Source organism: Athene noctua, chromosome 13, assembly GCF_965140245.1.
Source record: "Athene noctua chromosome 13, bAthNoc1.hap1.1, whole genome shotgun sequence".
Taxonomy (NCBI): Eukaryota; Metazoa; Chordata; class Aves; order Strigiformes; family Strigidae; genus Athene; species Athene noctua.
Window position 1 is genome coordinate 1,325,495 of NC_134049.1, and position 24,167 is coordinate 1,349,661.

The following is a 24,167-nucleotide window of genomic DNA, read 5'->3' on the forward strand; positions in this document are numbered from 1 at the left end:
GATTGCACAGCTGGAGCATGGTTTTAATGGATTCCAGCTATTTTTGACTACATACCACATAAGATCATACAATGTTTATATGAAAATCAGTGTAACACATCTCAAAGTACTGATGAGGATAATATGAAGAACATTCATCTCCACACATTACCTATTTGAAAATTAACTCAACCGCTTCAATTTTAATAATGTTTTATAACAGTATATTAGATATTATAATAATATAGACCCTGGCTCTTTTACAGCACTTTTCACAAGTAGATCAGGTCGTATTTTCAGTTTCCTCAGACGCAACTTCTAGTCTTCCTTGCTCAGCAGTTTTGAGGAAAAGGAGTGCAAGGGGGGAGAGAGCATCGTTATCCACATGAAATGAGGGGATATTAAGTCCAAGTGCACTGGGTACCTTTCACAGCAGACCACCCTTTGTCATATGTTCTTCTGATTAATTGCAAATGTATTCAAGGACGCAGAGCAGACACTGTAGAGAGGGTCCAAATATCCTTGTACCAAAAATGCCAGCCCTCCCACACTAGCTAGCATTAGTGGAGCTGCAGGAGTAAGAATGCTGATGTGGGACATTTTTAGGAGGGAAAATTGTAAAGCTTTTAGTGGAGTAGCTTGAGTGAGAGTGTCTGAATTGAGGCAAACTGCAGAGCAGGGCAGTGCACGCACTGTGCTCTGCGCAGTAATTGTGTTGCAAATGCACAGCGTACATTATTCACCCCCAAACCAGATCTTCTGGGAAGAAAGCTTGTGCACACTTGGCAATAATTTGATGCTAAGAGTATGTCATCCATAAGTGTCTGAGAAATTCAAAATAAGAAAACCACTTGGAAATGTTTGGAAAACAAACTGTTTGCAACCATTTATGGGATTTGGGATGTCTTGTGTCATGTTTTTGCTCCCTGAACCGGAGGATTTAGACAACCACGTCACCAGGTGAAGTCACGTATGCTGACCCTGAAAGCACCTCCACTGTGCTGTGTTCCAGGTACCTGCTCTACTGTGCAGTACTGCCAGCCCCAGTAACTGTAAAAATCTTAAGACAGATTTTCAATGTGAAGAAAGAGAGAGGATGCTAATTTAATCAGTTGTGATAAAGCTGTTCCAGATATAAAGTTTATCTGCTTAGTTTCCAAACTGCAGGTTTGTCAGAGCAATGCCAAAAAAAAAAAAAAAAAAAAAAAGGGCATGAATGAGAGTTTTATAGCTAACAATCATGCTTCTGGGTAGAAACCCTCTGCAAGAAATATGCTGCATCTATGTGGCAGTACTTCTGGTTTCATACTTGCTCTGAATTATTTGCAATACTACAGCAACTGGATTTCAGAAGCAGGAGTGCTTATGTAGTTGCAACAAAACAGAGACAGCCAGAGCATTCACTCGCTCCGATGCCCTTGCTAAAGCAGTGTGCCTGCTCCCATCACACTTCTGGTGTGAGAAATCATATTTATGTTGAAATATCTATCAATATCCAAGTTTGATCCCCAGTAAGTCAGAACTATGAAGCTGTAATGCCAATGAGATGGAAAAGCAATCCGATAGCTCTTAAACTGTTCTTTCTTCCAGACGGTGCCTGGGGCACCAGCTGTTGTAGCTGGGAGTTGTCAAGCCCCAGTTCTCTTCTTTCTCAAAAGGATTTCCTTAGACCCCCTAAAAAGTGGTATCAAAAAACCACAGATGAGCAGGAGAGTTTAAAATTGACCTGACATAACTATGTCTTAGCTGCATCTTTATTTGAAGTTTTACAGTCTGAGGAAGTTGCAAATGCCCACAGGACTTCTCTGCTGCACAGAGCAGCTCAACTCACTACTTGGAGTCTAGTTGCCTGCTTGGTTTGGGTGTTTTTTTGGGTTGTTTTTTTTTGTTTTGTTTTGTTTTTTTGTTTTTTTTTTTTCCCCATGCTATTATATCCTGACCTCTCATTCAACAATTATTGTGAATCATGCTGAGGACACTTTTCCTCACTCCCTTTGGATTTTCACTTACTAATGCAAATGCATCTCAAAATATCATCTTTCCAAGTTACTCGATCTAAGGCTTGGTGATGCATACTGGGCTTAGTTGAAGTATCAAACCAGCAAAGAAAGACCAAGGAACAGAAGAGCACCATGTAAATATTGACAAATTGGTTTTATGACTAAGCTATGATTATTCTTCATTAATTTGTTTATGCTTTTCAAGAAAGGAAGGGAGGAAATTTGAAAAGCAGGGTAGTAATTTTTACAACAGGCAACTGTGTGCTGTGATTGTAGAATTTTTTATTCACCAAATCCCTCAAAATGAAAAAAATTCAGAACAAACCCCCCCAAAATATCTTAAAATTGAGGCAAGTCTGCTACGTTTAAAAGTAATCTGTAATTTGAGATTAAATATACTGTGGATAAGGTTAAAAACACAATCTTTTCTAACCACGTCTCAGGCATTTATGCAGTATCTTGTTTCCTGTGACAGTTGCATTAGTAGTGATAAAGGTCTGTACCTCTGCCGTGACAGTGTTAGTGCTCTAACGTGGTTGTACAACTGCATCATCTGCTATAAGGTGCACTGGTACAATGAGGGCAGGATCTGGGCCTGTAGCCTTTAGTTCATCATCCTGCATGCCACTAGCAGAGCCCATCCCTCCCTGCCCGCTCCCCTACCTCGGTGCTGGAGGAATGAAGTGACTTAAACTAGGCAGTTGCTGCAATTCTGGAAACAGATTTTCCATGCAAGAAGTTGCCATCTGCACAATCATCCTTTTACTCTTTCAGTAGCAAACACCCAGAAGGTATCGAGCCCCCTCTTTGCTGCAGAGGGAAGAATCTCAGAAGTAGCTTTGGTAGCTGTGCCCCGCTGTTTTTTTTAACCCATTGAGGTATTTTCTAAAGATGCTCTTATTTCCATGTGCTTGGCTGGTGTTATGGTGACCATGAGTGAGTATATCAAGTTACTGGTATGGGAGTAGCACTGCCAGGAAGCCAGAGGGCATGTTCAGTGCAAACTGTTTTTAGAAGCCTAAATAGGCACAGCTCTAAGTTGGGTGCCTGCTATGTTAGTAAAAGGGCTAAACTGCTCCTATCTCCTGAATGTGGACAGAACGCAGCCTGTATCAGAGAAAAGGCTTACTCCTGAGTGGATGTCACACTTGGCTAATTGGCCCTTACAGCACTCTGTCAAGAGAAATATGCTTAAACTGGGGTTAGACAGATTGTTGAGCTTGGGATCTGCTAGAATTTGGGGAGAGGACTTTTTAAAACCTGAAAAGGGAGAAATTAAGAAAAGAAGCAAACAAACAAGCAAACAAATGCCCTGTCCCTCAAAACACGGGAAATTGTAATGAACAAAATATGATCAAATCAGTCTAGGAGTTAAAGCGAAAACGAAGAGCAGAGGGAAAGCTGCTCCTCCTTCCTTTCTTCCTGATGTTGAAAGAGATCTGTTCCTTGCTTCACGAAGGAAAGAATATGATCTGCCTCAGGAAAATCAAGTTAGGAAGGTGGCCTACTGATTTATTTATTTTATTCTTCTCATGGTGATATAAGACCTCCAGCTGCAAAGTGCAGTGCTTTGGAAACTGAGCTGCTCCACTAGAGGTTATTCAGATGAAAACTGCTGAAAAACTCTGAGCCCCATTGCAAACAGCGAAGTCCAGGAATTTATCAATTACAATCCCCACGCTTTCCTCCTTTCCACAGATGGTATCAGTTGTAAAACAGCAGCTTTTATCTAAATTTCCATAATTTCACACATAATATTTATTAAAAAGCTATTTAAATACATCAATCATCTCTTAGGTTCACTTAAAATAGAGGACATGAAGTGCTCTCGCATACTGAAGCTTGTGTCTTAGTCTGTTTTTCTTCTGAATTGCTCGAGAGATGTTAGAAGCCTGATTGCATGGGAACGGCTGTTTCTTGGCTGCATGTGGTGTTGCTTTGTAAGAGCAGTGATATTGTAACAGTCCAACTAATTAAGACATTGACAAAGCATCTTGTTAAAGGATGCCATCCTTCTTCTCTCTGAACTGATTTGGACTGGGTTTTTTGCTAGGTTGAGCATCCAACCCAAACACATTGGCTAAGGCTGCAGAGATCCTTGTGGGTCCTGAGAAGGCTGTAACCGCCACTGCCGACTCACTCCCGCTCCCTCCCACCCCCGTCCACAGGTTGGTGTCTGCCTATGGACCACGTTCCCTCAACAGCTCTCTGGCTTCATCCCCATCTCAGTGGTACCTTTCCTGATCGCCTAATTTTGGCTCTGAGCTAGATCCAGTGCCTGGATAGGATAAGTATAAGATTTCAGCCAGATGGATTAGGAACAACATTTTCTTTTTGATGTTCTTGGCTCCAACCCCACAGAAGATTGCTTCAGCCCAACAGAATAAAATTGTGTCCTTCAGGCAGCTAAGCCCATTGCCTTACTTTAGCATGCAGTGTAACTATCCTGTATGTTCCCTCTAACAGGTATTCTGCCCAGAGCTTCTGTTCTGCACCTGAAATTTGAATGTGCTGCTGACTTCAGAACCACACAGCGGAACCTTCCTTATACAGGTAGATGAAGGCATTAAGAATCTGGACCTATGTATAGTATCATAAATAAAGTCTTTTGTTTCTTACGTTTCACCCTGGTAAGAAAAAATAATGTCCTTGCTCCACTGAGCTATATGCTGGTGAGGAAAATTCCCTGTGAAACGTATAAACCTATTCAATGCAAATAGATAATATGACTTTTTTTTTCCCAACTTGATTCAAATTGCAAATGAATGAGATTTAGTCCACCAGTCCTTACTGAGTAATTCTGCAATCACATATTCACACTGAGGAAGACCTTTCAGTGGGATTCTTTGCAGGATAAGTCTTTGCCAGCTATTGGAAGTGGGGCCATTGCAGAGATAATAACAGTTTCCTGCTACTTATCAAATGCAGCACAAATCTGCCTGGCATCTTTATTAATTATTTAGAGTGTAGCAGACAAAGATAATGTTCCTAGAATTATTATTGGAAGAATTTACAATCTATTAGGAGCTGAAAGCCATTTTGATATATGAGCAGTATTGGGAGGAACTGCCAGTGTGAAAACTCAAACTGGATCTGTGTGCATAATATTCTTGTCTCACAGGAAGTAGTGGGAGTAATATGTGAAAAAGAGTTGTTCACAAATCAGTATCCTTGGAAGCTCTCTAGATGACTTCTCCTGCACTTAGTGATATTCTGCAAAAAGAAAGATCTTCTTCCCCCTTCTAGAGTCTTTTTATGTCACAAAAGGTGTGCAAAACCCACATGTGTAACAGCTCACGCTGGTTCTTCAGCAGGGAGGCAGAGTAAGATGAGGTTCAAAACAAAGGCTCCAGTCCATGACGGTGGTTACAACTACAAATTTTAGTGCAAAATAATGTTAATCATTAAAACAAAAGTATTCTTCAAACGGTCTCCGTTATTAAAGGCTGATTTATCTTTCCACATCATAGCGGGATGAGTACCAGACAAGCCTTTGCATTGTCCTCACTCACAGCTTAACTGGAATCACAAACAGTTTTCATGATGTCCACAGCCTGCAAAATATTTATATTCCAAGTGTACGCTTAGATGTTGTTCCAGACTGTACTTCTTTCCTGAAGCATGCACTGACAAGCTATTCAGCATGTTTATTACTGTACAACACCCTGAGCCAACTAATGTTTATTACTGGCTGCGCATGAGGTCAATCCAGAGTTTCGCCACAACAAGGTGCATTGTAAACGGGTTGTGCCTGAAGGGCACTATCTCTTACGGATCAGCTTAGTGGGGAGGAGAACTTGCATCTTAGTAAGGATGTGCTGAGCTCCCCCCTGTAGCCTCAGTGGAGAGCAGGTAGAGTGACAAGTCCTGAACTTGTATTCCCCAAGCACAACCACTCTTGATTTGTACCTGGCCTTTTTCCTGGGCTCTGGGGTGGAGGAAATCCTCCTTGTGTCCTGCCTCACTCCATACAGCTGCACCAAGGCCAACCACAATTACTGGCATGCATATTATGTTGAATAATTAAGTCCATGTAACATCATAAATACATGTGTATTATACCTAAGTTGTGTTCATAGAGCAAAGATGCATCCATAAATATATGTACCAGACTGCTCCATATATAGAAGACAGATGGTATTTATTCTATATTAATTAATGTCACGTGCAGAATTTCCTCCCTCTTTAAATATCTTGAACATCCTTTTTGAGAATCTAAATGTACATATACAGACTCTTTTTGCTTTGACAGCTGACCACTGTATTTTGTCTCCATTCAACATAGGTGGCCTTGATCTTATAACTACTATCTTATCTTGTGTATCTTCAATCTAAATGTCATTATTGTAATTCTACTTTCTACTTAAGTTAATCAATTGATTTAATCTATTTAAAAATGGAAAGGAAACAGTGGTGCTAAGCCTCCTGAAATTTGTAGAGTTAATAGGTCAGGTCTGACAGGGTTTGGGTCTGCAGGTGTTGGCTTTGCTGGGCATCACCTCTTTTATAGTTTGTTTTTTCTTAGTCACTTGTTTCAGAACAGCGTTACATATAAGGCTGAAATGCCATCACTGCTGAGATTTCACTGTTCAGTGTAACTTGTTCAGAAATACTGCTTGCGACATGTGGTCTGTGCCATTGTAGTCTTACACTGGAACATTTCTGCCTTACAACTAGAGCCAGACATAGATGTGGCTATGAAAAAAAAAAGCAATGGCACTACCATGGATATCCAAGCCCCATTGCTTTAAGGGACACTCTAAAGGAAACTAGGACAAAAACTTGACCTATTTTAAAAGATGTGGCAATCTGTTCTCTTAAAAAATCATTCACACTTCATTGAGTCCTTCTCTCTCTCTCCTGTACCATGAAAATATCATACAGTAGCAAGATTCAGAATTCCTCTATCTCTGTACAACTTCCCATACAAATACTGCAAGCTGAAGTCTCCAGTCTGACAATTTAATTTTTCTCCATCAGTGATCTTGAGGAAGAAATCATCTTAAAAATTAGCAAATGCATAAACTGAACTAGTTAGGTGTAGCTAACTAAAACTGCTACATCACTGCACTCTCTCCCTAGCGTTAGCCACAATGGACCCATTTGGCATCCAGAAGATCTTGGGATCCATAAAGGATTTTTCCTTCTAGGGACTTCTGTGTTTTGAATTTGAAAACCAGGAGCAGTGAGCCATATTTCTGTTATTTTGTTGTTTGAAATCTGGCTGTGAAACTCTATTTACTTTGTGTTGGACTCCCGCCAGAGGAGGCCTGGTTTCAGCAGATGGTCTCGGAGCGGAGGCCAGACGTTTCCTGCTGCGCCCTGACGAGGCACAGGCAGCGCTGCCTGCAGCAGCCGCCCGCGCTGGGGGAGCACTGACGCCTGCAGAAAGGTTCTGGAGCCCTTGAGGCAGCCCTTGGGGCAAAAGCCTTCATGGACAAGAGGGTCCTGACGTGGTGCTCAGAGGTGGTGGAGCTGCCGACTAGAAGATGAACAGGGGAAGGGCTGGAGTTTTTTGATCAAGGAGAACTGAAGTGTTAAAACCAGATGGACAGAGACCAGTAGTGATGAGATGCGATTGCTTTGATCTTTGACGGGACACCCCACTGTCTTGTCAGGGATAGAGAGCTGAAAGAAGACAGACAAAATGGGAGGCTATGGCATCGTACTCTTGTGTAGGTTTACCTGTCTGCTGTAGAGGCACAACGTGGAGGTAGCATTTTCCTTTCTCCCCATTTCTGAGGGGCAGCTTCTCTGAGAACAAAAACCCTTAATGTGTTCTCAGGCTGGTGTTTGATCTCTCAAGATACTGCCTGCTCACAATATGGGGAATCAAAGGGCAAGGCCATAATTGCAAGTACTTGTGTATCGCTGGCTCGCTGCCTTACCCATTTGCATACAGGAGAGCATGCAAACAAATTTCTCAGGAGGCCAGAAGACTTGGAAATCCTCCAGGATTCCTTCAGGCAGCAGTACGATTAAGGACATCCATAGTTCATCTGGGGATCCAGAGCTTGGGCCGGCATAGCTGAAATTCATGGTTCTTGCACCATGTGGTTCTGCATTTGGGGATTTGGTGCTGTCCCACCCTCTGCTGTCTGATACCTGGAGCCACTGCATTACTGTGTGAGGATTATTTGGGTCATGATTTTGTGGAGGTGGCAAGGCCCCTGTGAGCTGCAGCTGGCCCTCCCTTGCACTCGAACCGTCCTGCAGGTAGGGTCTCAAAAGGGAAAAAAAATCAAGGAAAGACTGAAGTGTTGATTGCTTTGTTACATGAAACTTGCATATATTTCTCTCTCCTTAGCCTTGATTCTGCCAGAATCTTCCTAAAACTGATCCTCTGGGACAGCACAAGAAACAGCTGACGAGATCAGGCACCTGCGTAGGGTTCTGACTGAAAATATTTTCCGTCTAACTTCTACTTGCAGGAGCATCAAATATTCAACAACACTGAAAATGGAAGGATGTCTCTGTTTAAAACCTCATTCAGTCAAGTATCAAACTTCGGTATTTTTTTAAGTGACAGCCCTTCCTTCCTACTCATCAGCCCTGTACATGACAGTTTGAATCACCATTTTCAAGACCCACTGTTCTCTCCTAAGTAGTTTTCTTAGGCTGCAGTATTTGGTGCCTTTTTCTTCCTTATGGACTTCTTTCAGCTTCAAGACAAGCACGACGAAACATAGGAAGGTCTTCAAACTCAGCAGCTGGGCCAATGTGACATTACACCGAGAAAAAGATTTACTGTGCTGTACAGAGGAGGCAGTCTGCAGAAATGAGTTTCAAACTGTATCATCAAAGAACTTGGGCGGATCTTGGAAATTTAATCTGTTTATCATGGTTTACAGAATGCAAACGATCGGTGCATTAGCCCAGCAAAATGCCATACTGCTCTTCTGGCCAGCCATGGCAAGCTCAAGCCAAGCTGTGTGAGCCTGGGCCATCACTGTCCTGTGCCTGGTGATCATCCACATCTGCACAGATGCACACCCGTTTCACTAGAGCCTCAGAGTTGCCTTGCACAGATATAAATGACGCAATGGATGTCAAAGCAGAGAACTGGAGCTGTGGTTGCAAAGAAAACTGGTTCCATAACCAGTCACAATGGTAGCTAATACTCATTCTCTGCTGGAGAAGGACTTGTGACCACAGGGCCTACCTCAGCCTTCCCTAGCATTTTTTTGAATGTTTCCTGTTATTTGCCAGGTTGCCGTACTGCCCACCACACAACACTTGCACCTGCTCCAAACAGATGCTGCAAGACCCATCAAAGCTTGGCAAACTTCTAGTCAAGCAGGCTTTCATTATAATTAAAATAGCCTCCTTTTCACTGCCAGGTTTGAGCACGTCCTGGTTTCTCCTGTCAGTTGGCATGACATGAGTTTCAAGTTTTAAAAAACTGGATTTTTAAAAAAATAATTGAAACCATGAAAGTTGAAGTATTCGTTAAAATTGGTTAGGTGAATTAGCAGTTACTGCACTTTCATTTTACAGGTGCTACACATGAGCTGAGATAACAAAACAGAAAGAACCACAGGGAGATGTCTTGGGCATAGCTGTGGGTACATGGAGACAGACATCCCTAGGGAAGGAGAGTTGCAAAGAGGCATCAAGATGGAGTTCACTGAACTGGTGTTTAAAGCTTTTGGAAAGCGTATTTTTTTTAGCAAGCCTTTAAAGTCAGTTATACTCACAGAATACGTTTTATCTTTGAGGATAAAGGTAGCAAGATTTCATTATTTATCTGCCTCATACCTGAGGTTGGTCTCTGAGCGTGCAGGTCTCTGGCCCTGTGCTAGGCAAGAGGTGACAGATCCCTCTCTGTTGGCAGGAGAGCGGGACCAGCACCTTCCCCTCGGTGTGGGCTGTGAGCTGGAGAAAGGGCAGCGAGGCCTTCCTCCTTGAAAGCATGAGACACTGCCTTCCCCAACATCAGAGACTTCATAACAGGGACAAAAAACCAAAACAAAGCCATGCTAAAGTGGCTAAAGTTGAGAAAATCCTGGAAAATAGGTTAGACAGTATTTAAGCACAACTTTTCCCCGCAGAGGGCTTGTGTTAGATCCTAAGCTCCAGAAATAGGGGAGAAATAAACACAGCTTTTGGAATTAACCTGGCAAAATGGAGTTAGCTTCTGCCTGTCACAGGGCCGCACGGTGGAGATTGTCTTCATGCAGACAGCCGGCTCTTCCTTTCCCCCAAACGGCTCTTCCATTCTCTGTTGAAGATCATCCCCTAATGCATATATCTGTGCGGCGCAGCAGGCTTCCAGTGCTCTTCAGTTAGAAGAGACAGGAATTTTATCGCTAATACAGCAACATCAGTTTCCAGACAAGCAAAATCTGTCTGCAAGAAGGGAGAGGAGTAGAGAAAGCCCCCAGGTACCTGCTCTGAGCTCAGCTGCTGCGCTTTTCAGTAAAAACAGACATTTGGAAAACGGAAAGGAACAAGTAAGGTCCTGGGCCTCCAAATACTGGTCAGGTTTTGGACATGCTTAAACCTTCACACATGCCTTTGTTTACAGTAACGGAACTTAAAATTAACTCCTTTGTATTACTTTGTGTGTGTCTTTTATACAGTGCTGAGGAGGAGCTCAATCTCTGCATCAAACAAAGGTGTACGGAGCCATTAGGTACAAGAACTCCAGCAAACGGTTGCAGTGGTCCTCAGTGGACATTCCCTGGAGGTCTCCAGTCAGTCCGAGTTCAGGTTCATCTCTTAGTTGTTAAATAATGCCCCTCAGGGTCTTAATTCTGTCAGCATAAGTTCTTTGTTTACACAGCTATTCTGGATCTATTAGTTCTGTGCTTTAGTCATGTGTAATCCTGTAAACTGCACGTAAGATGCCGCCATTTTCCTTTCACTCCTTTTGCACAGGTGCCGAGACTTTACGAAACACTGGGCAAGTTCAGCTGGTTATGTAGGAGCCAGGTAACGTGGCCTCCATTTCCAGGCCTACCCAACGCATAAAGGGAAGAACTCCTCAGGCGGCGTTAAAACACGCACGTAGCAAACCTGCGCCAAACCCCGCGCTCCGCCGCACCGGGGGAACGCGAGGAAAGCACCGAGGGGAATGACTCTGACTCCTGGTACAAAAAAGGCTCTCGGAGGACAGAGCGTGGGCTCCTCTGCTGCAGCTATACACAACGCAGCCCCATTTCTTTCAGGTATCCTACTGGAAGAAAATGTTGTTCTTATTTACTGCTAGGCCTGAGGAGGAAATCTCTTCTTTACACAGAATGGGACCTCAATCTCATTTTGGGCCTCTGTGCAGTCTCATTTTGGGCCTACTAATCACACCCAGCAGTAGAGACGGGCTTACAGCTGAAAGGCTTCACACCAAAAAAGCACAGAAAAAAAAGAGATTTTTTTAGGGAAAAAGGTGAATTGATGGTGAGATATGGGAGTACAGACACAGCTTTTGAGGCCCACTGACCACTTCCACCACAAAAATGCAACCTGGGAGTCTGGCCTACTTATTTAATCTCTGTGCCAATTTATTCACATTCTGCCCTCAAACACCTGGGTTTTTGTAATAGTCTATGATCCTGCAAACGTGATGCACGTCTGCTGAACTTTATTCTGCTGTGTAGGCTCATCGATTTCAACCTGGGACTGATGGGTACACACTGGCCGGAGTATTTTTGTGCCTGGGATCCGTGTGGGTTAAGCTTGCCCTTTTCAACAGAGGCAACCCTGGCTGCGTTGATACAATTGGTATTAAGCGGAAATTGCCACAAAACTAGAAAATATCGCCAAGGACATTCACCTGTGTCTTCCTGTGCCAGTTTTTATGCATACTGATGTAGTTTTCCTGCAAAAGGCATTGCGGTTAAAATTGATTACTTTTCTGTTTACCTCTGATTACAACTTTTTCTTGTATTTTTCTCTTCTTTTTTTGGATGCCCTTCAGAAATTTGCAATTAAAATTGAAAAACGTGCTTTAATAAGAGGCAGAAACATGAGAGCTTAGTTCTTGGCGTTCTGATGAGAGGTTTCGCGAGGAGAAGAAAATCACCATCGTCATAGCCCTTAACGTTCTGATTTTGGAGCAGTGGAAACGTAAGTGAAGATTTATTTTTGAGAAGTCTCGCTTTGGTCGGTGACATAGCAATTTACAAATACTTATCTCCTAAATTTAGCGGTGCCATGTTTCCGTGTGTGTGTTTACGCTATCAGCCGTCCTTAGGCCGCGTTCCCTGTGACCCCCGGAGGTAGAAGTCTCTCCCCTCTCCCTGCGTGCCACCACCAGACAGGGCGGCTGCGCCCCCATCTCCCCGCCAAGGGCGATCCCGCCGGGACTGGGGGGACCGGGGGAAGACGGCACCGCCGGGGCAGCTGCACAACGCCGGGGTGAAGGCCCGTGGGACTCCGGCCCCATCTGGGCACAGGAGGAGGCCGAGGGCAAGGGCGGGCCCGGCTGGCTTCCCCGGGGGGGTGGGAGCAGGGAGGAATTGTTGTTATTATTATTTTTGAACCAAGGAGCTCTCGAGGAGCGGTGCCGGCTCGGGGGGTGCCGGGGGCGCCCCGGCGGTGCAGGCAGCTGATGTAATGCTGCTGCGGAGCGGGGCTCACGTGTCCCCGCGCTGCGCTCGGGCACCGCGCGGAATGCTGCGCGGGTGCGTGCGCCGTCCGGCTCTGTGCGCGTGTCGAACGTACACACGCGCGCACACACGCACCCGCGCGGCTTTCGCCGCCGTCGCGCAGCGGCGGCTGCCCCCGCAGAGCCGGGCCGCTCCGGGAGGAGCCCGCCAGTCCCCGCGGGCCCGGCCCGGGGCTACCGCAGGGGCCGCCGCCCCCTGCCCTCCCTCCGCGGCCCGCTCCGCCCCGGCCCCCTCCCCGGCGGCGGCGCGGGGCGGCCCGTCTGCTCGGGCAGCGCCGAGCCTGCGCACTGCGCGCCCGGGCGGGCACGGCGGCCGCGGGGCGAGGAGCGGCGGCGCGGGGCGGGCCGGGCCAGGTGCTGCGAGGCGGGGGGAGCGCGGAGCGACCCTGCGCGGGGGCGGCGGCGGCGGCGGAGGAGGAGGCCGGGCCGCCATGCGCCGTGCCGCGGGCCGGGCTCGCCATCCTGCGGCGTAGCGGCGGGACGCGGCTCGGCTCTCCGCCCGTGATGTCCCCGGGGCAGCGGGGGAAGGCGACTCACTCGAGGGCTGCGGCAGAGGCCTAGTGCGGCCACCGCCGCTCCGCGTCCCCGCCGCGCCCCATGGCCGAGGAGCAGCCCGCGGAGGGGCAGCCGCCGCGGCGGCTCGCCGGGACCCCCGCGCCCGGCGGGGCCCTGCCGGCCCTGGTGCCGGGGCTGCCGGGCGGCGAGGCCAGCGCGCTGCAGCACAAGATCCGCAGCTCCATCTGGTAAGGGCCGGGCCCCGCCGCCCCCGGGCCGGCGCTCGGCTCCGCGGGGGGAAGGGGGGTGCTGCGCGGGCGCGGCCCCTTTGTGCCGGGGAGCGCGGAGCTGCGCGCGGAGCCGCCTGCGGCTCCCCCCCCCCCCTCTCCGCGGGGCTGCGCCCCTCGACGCGCAGCGCGGGCGGCCGTGCGGAAAACACGCGTGGTGGTGGGCAGGTGCGCTGGTTACGCGGCCGGGGGGCCCGTGGCTGTTGCCGTGCCTGGCGCTGGTTATTTTCCAGCGTGCCGGGGGCGGGTGCGCGGCGCTGCCCGCGGGCGCGCAGCGCTAATGCTCGCCGCGGAGCGGCTCTGCCCGGCCGGGGGGGCGCGATCTCACCTGCCGAAGGCGTTTTAATTACTCGGCGACTTACGCGGCCCCTCTGGTTTCCCGTCTGTGCTTCTGAAGGTGCAGAGGAGCCCCCGGCACGGAGCGGTGCTGCAGCAGGGAATGCAGAGCCTTGCAGTAAGGGCGCATTTCCCAGCCTCCCCGTAAACCTCTGTGCTTCCGAGTTTCCAGCCTGGCAATTGAAATGCAATTTTGGCTGAAACTTGTGAAGATGGTTTGCAAGTTCCTGCACAGGAATCCACCTTGTTGTTGGGTTTTTTTTGTTGTTGTTGTTTTTTTTTTTTTCCCCTAAAGATTAAAACAGTACTCACAGTAAGCTAGCGTTTTACTGAATATTTATTTTGTGTGCTTTTTTTTGGGAAAAAAAGGTGTTTACCTTGCCCTGCAAATGAAATATTTTGGGGTTTTTTTAAAATAATATCTGCCAGAGGCTGTCACCTGCAGCGTTTGTATTTTATGTATGTTTTTAAAAGCTACTTTTGGCTGTGGGGACTGATAAAGTATTGTGAAAGTTGAGAGTTGGAAATACAGGTTACTCATATATAATGTTTTCCTTTATATATATACACCATATATATTGATATACATATACTAATAAAAGCATACTGATCTAGCTTGTGTATTCCTTCAAACTGTAGTTAGGTTTGTGGTGTGAATTGATGTAATTGGAAAAGAAAGAATTGAAATATAATTTTACCTTCAGATTCTTCTGTTGTATGGCATACTGAAATTGCATTTATTGTTTGCTGATTGTTTGGTTTTAATTTAAACAGTAAATAATAATTTACTGTCCTTAATCCACACTTGCTACCTTTTGTTTTGTTGGTTGGTTGGGTTTTTTTTCTGCAATGTGACCTAGAGAAGGAACGTGAGCTGCAAAATTTCCTGTCTGTTTAGATCATGAAATCTTCACACCCTCCTAATTTAATTACAGTATTTAGTGATGGCCTTTTTATATTTTCTTCTATTTCCATGAACGTGCTGTTTGGAGACGAGCCTCAGAGGGCATGTTTACATTGCATTCAGATTAGGTATCACGTCCAAGTTGAAGACAAAATGGCTACTAAGAAAAACCTCTGCTTTTATTATGGGTTTTCTTTTCAAGGAAAGAGAGTGCGTGTGTTAGGCTTTTAGATGAAGGCTGCTTCCGTGATTCAGGTAAAGTCGATGAGCCCGCGTTTGGTACAACGGAATGCAGCGTTTTGCCGGCCTGAGGGGCTCGCCGGGTGCCGGGCGCCTGTGACCAGCAGAGGCTTTGCCAGCACCTTGCAGCCCTGTCTCCTGGTACTGCCACAGACATTCCTCACCTCCGCGCCAGGATTCCTCCGGGCTACCTGCTCCTGCACCAGGCTGGGGCTTCCCTGCTGCTTTCAGGCAGCATCTGTTCCCTGCAGGTCATACTGTTGAAATGCAGTATTTGAAGATGAGGTTATTTTTTATAAGAAAGCCTTTTCCTTGGTATCTTCAAGTCTTTTGTCTGGACCACTGTAAATTCTGTGTTTCTGTATTGTGATCAAGCAGTCTTCATTTGAGGCTGGAGTTTATTGTTAATTTGCATCTCCATGTAGATGTGGTGGTTGTTTTTGAGCAGCAAGGATGCGGAGCATTGCCAGGGACGTGGTGCATGCTGCACTTGGAGTAAACAGTGGAAAGTCTCCTTCTGTAGTTGCTGTTCTGTTCAGTGGGTGCTGTGTGCTGGTGACAGAGAAGCAGTGGGAGAGGTTGTGGAAATGGCAGGGCTCTGCTGTTAACAGAACTAGGTGTAACGTGCAGAAGAGAGCTTCCTCTTTTCTGCCTTTCCTCCTCTTCCTCCCTTCTTCCCCTGCTGTGCCAGTGGTGTGTGCTGGCAGGTTGGCGTGTTCAATTCCTCCTTTGCTTCCCACAGGGTTCAGCACATCTAAATTAGTACTCTTCCGTATTGTTTCCTCTCCACCTCTTTTCTCCTACATGTTTGTGCATAGCGGATGGATCTTTTTAGTTGATTGTGTGTGGTTTTTGTTTTATTTAAAAAAGGGTTTCAGTCTTCAAATTGCATCGTCAATGGAAATAGTAGTATAGCAAAATATAGCAGCTACTCAAATACTGGACTTGAGGATCACAAACAAGTCTGTGCTTGTCCTTCCACTGTACAGACAAATATAAATATAGTGTGTGATGTAGGCCTCCAGTACGACAATGAGTTATTCATTATCTCAACTCATACTTAATTTATTTGGTTTATTAAATTAAAATGTAGTTTGACAAAAGTAGCTCAAGCAATTGTGAACATGTGGAGTCCCTTAAAAATGAAACAATAGGTTAGGTCCTGCTGGTTAAAATTGCAGGCACGGTCAACATGTGTACCGAAAACTTAAAAATGTGCTTGCTAGGAGTCCAGTCTGTATTTTGTGGGGTTTTGGGGGTTTTCTTGCATTAAAAGTGACCATTAGTTTGGACTGAGGAGGGGAAGATAAGAGTTACTTAGCTGTCCTTAAAAACAAGTCAGGAAGTATTTATTTGCGTTACAGCATCACATACGGGTATTTAATTTCCATTTGGTCACAATAATTAAAATCCATCACTGTCTAACTGTATCTTTTTCCTGTCTGCCCCACTTGAACGCGTCTAGCGAAGTGGTGGCCGTTTTTGTGTTGTGTATGTGAGCTGCTGAGGCAGTTGGATGTGTTCTTACAGTGTTGATGAACCAGGCAGAGATAACATGAGATGTCTTTTCCCATTGATGGATTAGAAGTCTAGACGGGGAGAACACGTCTTTGGGAGCCCGGCCTGGCTGATTAGTGTCAGGTTGGGCGGGTTTGTAAATGCCCTGGTCTTGGCTGGACACTGGGCCTTAATCTGCCTGGTTTTATTTCCCTTTAGATTCATTAAAGCTTTCATATTTATTAATAGCTTTTTGTCCAGACGTTAGAGCCCGAGGCGGGAAAACCTCCCCAGTCAGCTGGCTGAGCATATAGACTAATGGGGTTTCGATTATTTTCTTCGGGTGAGGGTACTGTATTACCAAATGTGGTTTATTTGTATATGATATTTCTGCAGCCAAACATATGGTGGTGAAGACAGAGTCTGCTCAATATTACATTAAGTTGCCAGAGAATATCCTATAGCTGAAGACAGCCAGTGATGTACATATGTAAAAGCAGCGTGGCACAAGGAGATGTGGAGATGACCAAGGGAGGAAGGTGTTGGCTGAGAGTCTGCTCTGGCTGGTGTGAAAGAAAAAGACTAACACTTTTAGGCTATTTAATCCTTCCACTCACTCTATTAATCTAAAATCCAGTCCGTAGCTGTGAACGTTGAAGGAACGGACGGGTTTGTTTTCTTGTTCACTGTTGCGAATAACTGGTGATGATTCTTCAATAAGTACTTGTTTACTGTTGTAAAGAGTAATCTGGTGCTTGCATCTGTGCCCCAGCTTCTTCCACCTTGCCTTCATCTCAGCTCTTTTTGTCCTAAAGGCATCTGTTAGGTTTGAATATAATAATTCTGCTGAAGAGATTAATTTCTCTCTTCCCCCCCCAAATATCTCGTGTGTGAACCAAGCTGAGGACCAGGCGGCGTGGAGTGGCAAACACAAAAGCGTTGCTTTTGCAGCCATTTCAGTTGGACGTGGGTGTGGGTTTCTGATCCATAATTTTTGTCCTCAAATTGCTCTTCTAGCTAGAAGTTGTGTTGGAAAACCACATGAGCTAGGCTGGGCAGTGCCAAAATTATATGTCCTAAGGCCCAGTTTGTCTCATGGTGAAGGGGGAGTAGGAGGTGAATTGTGTGCTTGTTTTGGCCTCTTGGTATCATGCTAGAAAACCAGATTAGCTGATTATAACATCAATATTTTCTAATCTTTGGAAGGCTCCGTTCTTTCTTACAACTTACATCATTCCTGTTCCCTCCCGCAGTTGCATCCATCACTCCTCATTAGGCTTTGTCAGCAAGTGTGGATCATCACTTAGCTGTTGGCAGAGCAAATGTTCTGCAATTTGGGAAATGCCATTGACGATTTTTCATAAATAGGAATTGCTACTTATTGGTATGATCAGGTCAGCAGAAAAAAATTATTGACGGTCTTGATATTTTTAATAAAATACCTGGCAATGAAGCTCAAGGGGTATGTGTTTCAGGCTCTTTGCAAATACAGGTGCAAACACCTCTTCGGTAGTTCTCTTCTGCAGTTGAAATTCCTGTAACACCCTTTATGTATTTTTTTAAAACACGGATTTTTTGAGTCAGACTCGATTAATCTTCATTTGCTCTTTTTTAGTTCTCTAGCTCAGGAGAGGGAGGCAGGCAATAAGAGCAAAGAAAAACCCCAAAACGAAAAGCCTCTATATTTTGTTAAAAGGTCTGTCAGAATTGAGTGGAGAACTTAATGTATCCTGTAACTGATTACAGCCTCTTTGTGGTTATTCTGTGCCCCCCACCCAAAATGCACCAGCCACCATCCCTTCCTTCTTTCATCCTGGTTAGTTCATTGATGGAGGTGGGAGACAACACTTAGAATTCGTCAATAAAAGATTACTAACTAATTATCACTGACAGGCATACAGGCTGCACTCATTTCACTAAATACATGGGACAGCAGAACTGTGTTTGCCTCCTTTGAAAAACTACTTTGAGCCCCTCAGCTACGAGATGCTATGTAGAACTGCGAAAATTTCTTGTCGCTAACCAGTTTTCCCTGGCTTTGTGGTTCCATTGTTTACAGGGGATGGTGAGACTTGCTTGTCCTGGACGTATTTCCCAATATGGTGTATAAGCAGTCAAATGCATAGGAAAAAATTGAGCTGTGGACCATATTTTAGAGTAGTTCTTGATGATTTCAGGGAAGGTCAGCCTTCCTTGGGCAAAGCATTTAGCAGCATGTCATTCTCCTTCACACTCTGCTTCCCCAAATGGATAGGAACAGAAAGTGGAATTTATTTCGTTTGACTCCCATCTGTTTCTGTACGAGTTGGTCAAGGTTAGCTCCTTCGTAGCCGTTGTGGAGAAAAACGCGCTTCTGAGTTGAGGGCCCTCTCCTTGGGAAGACATTTCCATCAAACAATCCATCTGATCACTTGATGTGCCTATTTCTCTTTGACTGTAAACAAATTTTAAACCGTGTGCCAGGGTGTAACCATCTGTGGTGTAGATCTCTTGAATTGCACAAAATAAATCCTACACCATTTGTCCCTTTTTCGATCTGACTCCTTTTCCTGAAGGTTGGTCACTCCATGCCTTCCGAGGGTTGTTCTGGAGATCCTCCGTTCCCTCGAACGAGGTCCGGGTACGCCCTTTATCTGTTACTGCACGTTCTTGTACGGAGGAAACCCTCCTTTTGGAGGGAGCCCCCTGCTCAGAAGAATTTCTTCTCACCAAAGTGGCTTAAAAAAAGCATTTGGTGTTCTCTGGTGCCGTGCATCCCCTTGGTGTGGGGAAAGCCTTCCCCCATGCTCCGAGTGCCGGGAGCGGGCAGGGCAGCGGCACGCAGCCGTCGGGGCCAGACCAGCGTGGGAGGAGAAGCAGCTTTCCAAAACGGGGCACGGCCACCACGGTGGTGGAGTTTCTAGGTCAGCAGGTGTGGAAGCCAATTTGGTCTGCAGGCATTTTTACAAGGTTAGAAAATAAACCTGAATAAAATGAATGCTGACCTTTATGTAACCTTTTGAGAATGGAGTTGAGGTTTTATTGAATGTCCTGGCTCCGAGTTGGGTGGAATAGCTTTGCAGAGAAAAGATCTTTGTAAATCTGCTTTTAGGAAGAGTGGATTTTTCAGTCTTGCTTGTGGGTGTTTGTCTTTGTTTCTTGAAACAATAGGATCTAATAAAGTGTATGGGGGGAGAACCAATATTCAAGTAATATAAAAGATTTGGCTGAGTTTCACTGCTGTTCATTTAAAATGCACAGGAGTGCATTCAACTGTTGACTTCACAGCATCAGACATATGCAAGTCCTTGTTTCATAAACATTTTACTTTCCACCGCAGGAGTTCCCTTCGTTGAAGCAAGTCAGATGGTGTGACGTCGTGATTCAGAGCAGCATTTCTAATTAGTTCTTAATAAGCACAGAATTGCAGGACTGTCATCCCAGGCCTCCGTAGCTGGGTTGCTTGCCATTTGGGGCAGTTCTGTGTGATTTGCACGTGTCTGTATGCCGTTGGCGAGTTGGAACCCAAATCTCTATCTGAAATTCGGATTTCCCATTTTCATCCTCAGGTTTTCTGTATGCCGTATAAATTAATCAGAAATAATACTGTAACTGGGTGAGATGACAGTACTGCTTGGGTTTGAGTGGTCAGAGTTACACTGAAGCACTGATCAATCTTTTAATTGATTGGGGCTTGGGGTGGTTTTGTTAGTCCTTTTTTTTTTTTTGGTGTGTATGTAGTTTTGAGAGCAGGGGTTGAGCTTAATGTTTTTATACAGATCCCATAACTTATGTATGTTGCCTTCTCTTGTTACTCCACTCTGCTGCTTGCCAAACAGAAGTATTTGGAGAAGGGCCAGAGCTGCAAAATTCAGATCAGGATCCAAATTTGGAGTTTTGGTTCAAGCCTTTCTAATATCTAATATTACAAAGCCTCACATATAAATAAGGAACTTCTCATTTTTAAACTGCAAAGAGGAAATGTCGGTAGCTTTCTAGCTTGCCTCTGGAGCAGCCCAGGTAGAATGCTGGACTGTGTGTTTGAAAAGTTATCAGGTGATTCAAAAGGTAAATTAAATAGATGAAAATGCAGTGCTTTGTCACCAGAAAGACCCCAACCAGAAAGCCAGCACGAGTTGGTACTTTCAAGGCAGTGAGAAGAATCCCTTAAATACATCCAAAAAATTCTCAGAAGTGCTGGGTTATTCTGTTCTGTTCCCTCAGATCTTTGGGAATTTTGAGGGTTTGGTTTGGTTTGTTCTAAATGGAGTTAGCCAGTATCTCAATTTTAATGCTTTCTTGATTTAATGGAAAAAGGATTATCTGTCATCAAGTAGGATGCTTGTTATCGGCTGCTGTGCCATCAACAGGCTTTCAGTAAGCTGCCAAGTGTTTTCTGTTGTTGAATGTTTAATCATTAAGACAGTGGAAAAAAACACTCAAAACTTCCCGAATATTTTCCCTGTTGCTTGTTTTTAACTGCTTGTGGTTGCTGCAGTGACATTGTACCAGTCCAAGGGTGAGGAGGCCGGGTTTTGCTGCGGGTGGGACCAGGGATGGGGATGGTGTCTGGGGGTGGGACTTGCACCCTGGGAGTCCTGGGGGGGGCCCTGGGGGGTGGCAGGCCTGCTGGGCTCGCCTTTTGGGGGATGTGTCTGTGGACGTGGGTTTCTCGGGGCGTACCTGTGCTCCTCCAGCACCACGGGTCCTGCTTGGCTTTTCCCTGGAGCTGCCTGGGATGGTATCGCTTCACGATTGTCAGGTACTTCAAGTTTGGGAAGAAAATCTTGTTCCTGGGAAGAACTCGTTTATTAAATGAGGCATATTTGTATCTCCCCCTGAGAGGAGATTTGTGGTTAAATGTCAAGAGTCGTGATTTATGGCTGTCCTTTTTGATGGATGGTCTCACAGGCATGGAGGCAATCTGTATTTCTTTGTCAAAGATTTCCTAAGTGCCATTATAAGGTTGTTGGGAGTCCTGCCAGTGAAAAAGTTGGATTGTGCTGGACAGCAGGAATTACAGTTCATTACTTTGCCTATAAAGCAGTGAATTAAATTGTTTTTAAAGCTGTCAGCAATACAAACAGACTGTTGGAACTTTCTCTTAGTATGAGGTTGCCTGGAAGTGTCTGCCTCGAGCATCCCCTGGACAAACCAGAATTAGCGTGTGAGCAAGTTGTGCTGGGTAGTCGGATGGGTGATTTGTTCTGCTGCATTTTCTTTGGCTTTTTTTTGGCCCTTGTTTAGAAGTCACCTGAAACTTTTTGGGAGTAGTCTTTGTGACTTCAGTTAAAATACTTCTGGGTGCTTTCTCCCTTCCTTTTCAGAACTGTTACCGTGTTAAAATAGTTACTCAGTACCACAAGCGGTAACTGTTTGAAGCGCTGTAAATTGAAAAGTTTTAATGTTTATTTAATATTTTTTGGTGGATGGAATTTTAAGTCCTTTTTTAATCTGCTTTGAAAAATAGGGACAACTCCCTCCTCCAGAACTATGTGCTGGTTTTATTGCTAATTCAGTGAAGTACTCCGAGGGCTTGGATGCGTATTAAGCTGAGGGAAGAACTAGGCGAGGTGGAGGTGGATGCCGAAGAGTGCCGTGTCTGGAGGCAGTCTGAAACGGGGACTTGAGGCTCCTGCTTTGGGGCTGGACACGCTCTGGCAGGACCGGTGGTGGCGTGCAGGCAGTAGTTTCTGGAGAGCGTGCAGGCAGCAGGTGCCGTCGGGACGGGAACCCTGCCGAGGCGGGCTGTGCTTGTGGGCCTTAAACACCGTCCGCTGCCTGTGACTGCCAGCTCCCATGTTACGTTCAGATTCAGGCGCTTTATGCTTCTTGTGGTGTTTCTCAGTGAAGGGTCAATGATCGCTCCGTGCTCCTGGGGCAGGTGATGCCCGTGAGGTACCTGTGAGCCAGCGGCTGGTGTTCAGCCCTTGCCCAAAAGCTGCAGCTCTCTTTGCTGCAGTGGGACTCTCTGAAGCAAAGGCTAAAAATTGCTTTGAAATGATCTTGCAAGAGTCAGAGACTGTGCCACAGGAACCTTTTATCCAAGCTCTGACAGAGTGTAGTTTTCTTTCATTAAGAGTACATAAAAAGTTTGCCGATTTTCTCTATGGTTTGATTTTATTTTTCTTTTTTATTAAGCCTGTTAGCATTATATATGATGAGCTGTGTTAGGGCCTACAGTTGATATTAGTGGTCATGTAAACTAAATAAATTAGTTGATATTTAAAAGACCATCAAGTTACTGTCAGTAATCACAAGCTGCACACCTGGAACTACAATTTGCTGTAGAGCTAAGCCAGCTTTTGGCTCCAGGAGCCTATTCTGCAGAATTACCTTCATTATGCTTGATTCCAATGGTATAATTCAGTGATTAACTCATAAAAAGTTGAGAAATGAATTGGCAGTGGAGAGAAAAGTGTATTTGCCTCTTCCGTTCAACAAGTGAATGAAGTGGGATTGACAAATCTAGTTTTTAAAATACAGAAAAGAATATTTTGAACAGAAACGATTGGTGGTATTTAACAGCTAGAGATAGCTTACCGAGTCAAATAAAAAAATCCCAAGTAATTAACATATGTGCTGGAGACATAAGAAAACCTTTTTCCTTTTACAGCAATTTGGAAATGCTGGTTTCCGTGTGTTTCATTACATCAGGCAAAAGTTTGTCTAAATGCAGTTTATAGTGGAATTTCAGTTAAAAATTAGTCTTGAAAATTATCGTTTTATCATACAAAAAATGCTAAAATGCTGACTCTGAAGATTTGGTAACCTATATAATTAAGTCCATGAAGATAGTCAGGCAGCTATCTCTTATTGATTATTTCTGAGTGGAAAGTAGGTGTCTGATTACTTTGTAGATACATGCTTGGATGCGCACTATGAGTAATCTTTTTTCTTGGTTAATAACAGCTAAAAATTGGTAATACTTTTGATCTTTCAGGCTGAGAATAAAAGTGAAACAAGTTAATTTTTCTGTTTTGTTTCATATCAGTAGGTTTAAGCAGTCCCCGTTCAGGTTTCATTGCACACATCCCCATCTTTTTCTTACTAGGAGCTTACTACTATTGGAGGAATTATGAATGTGAGGTTAATGTACCAATCATGGTTTGTACGTTCAAGTTAGTGAAACTTGTAGCTTAATTGAAAAAATGTGGATTGTGTATACAGTGGTTCGGTGTGTGGAAGCCCTCTCTGGACACACGTGTGTGTACTGGATGTTGTCAATCCATAGCTCCAGATGTTCAGGGTGAAAATATTTGTAATGGGTAAGTGTTTGCAGTGGAGAACCCAGTAATTGTTGTCACTTCACAGTGATTCTTGTCACTTCAGAGAAGTTCTTACTTAGCCCTGAATACTTTAAATACCAGTAGCTCTGTGGCAAATGAGGCCCAGGGTAGGATCAGGAGATAGCCTGAGTATGTTGCATTCTTCTGGACGAGATGGTCCTTCCTAAATTCCTCCAAGTCAGAAACGTGAGCTGCAGCTTTGGCTTGATTAGTTCAGCTGCTGGGTAAGGGAGTGGCAAAGCAGCATACAGTTCACCTTGAAAACTGAAATCAAACTTACTCAGGAAAAGACATTTTCATTCCCTCACGCAGACATCTACCCTCCCACTGGCATGTTTACACATGATGCGGTTCACAGGAGTGAAAACCCAGACTGATCGATTCTGTAGTGCCCTTAGAGGGTGTCTCATTCTGGAAGGATCCATCAGACAAGTAATGGTGGGTAACGTTAGTGTGAGGCTTTTACAGAAGCATGGTTCAGTAAATTGTTAGATGCTGAAAGCTGTTAGGCAGTTCCATGCTGCAGCCTACAGGTGAATTCCAACAGTGCGGGCA

General features: G+C 45.1%; 2 protein-coding genes across 2 annotated transcripts in view; one reads left to right on the plus strand and one right to left on the minus strand.

Moving 5' to 3' along the window:
* Positions 1-14,252, minus strand: part of TEX9 (testis expressed 9) — a 51,744-nt gene extending 37,492 nt beyond the window's left edge. The window contains exon 1 of the mRNA XM_074916771.1: positions 13,696-14,252. The gene's annotated coding sequence lies outside the window, so the exon portion shown is untranslated. The remainder of the gene's footprint in view (positions 1-13,695) is intronic.
* The window catches only part of RFX7 (regulatory factor X7), a 51,968-nt gene continuing 40,741 nt past the window's right edge, over positions 12,941-24,167 (plus strand). The window contains exon 1 of the mRNA XM_074916764.1: positions 12,941-13,328. Within this exon, the coding sequence (XP_074772865.1) occupies positions 13,183-13,328 (146 nt within the window). The 5' untranslated portion in view covers positions 12,941-13,182. The remainder of the gene's footprint in view (positions 13,329-24,167) is intronic.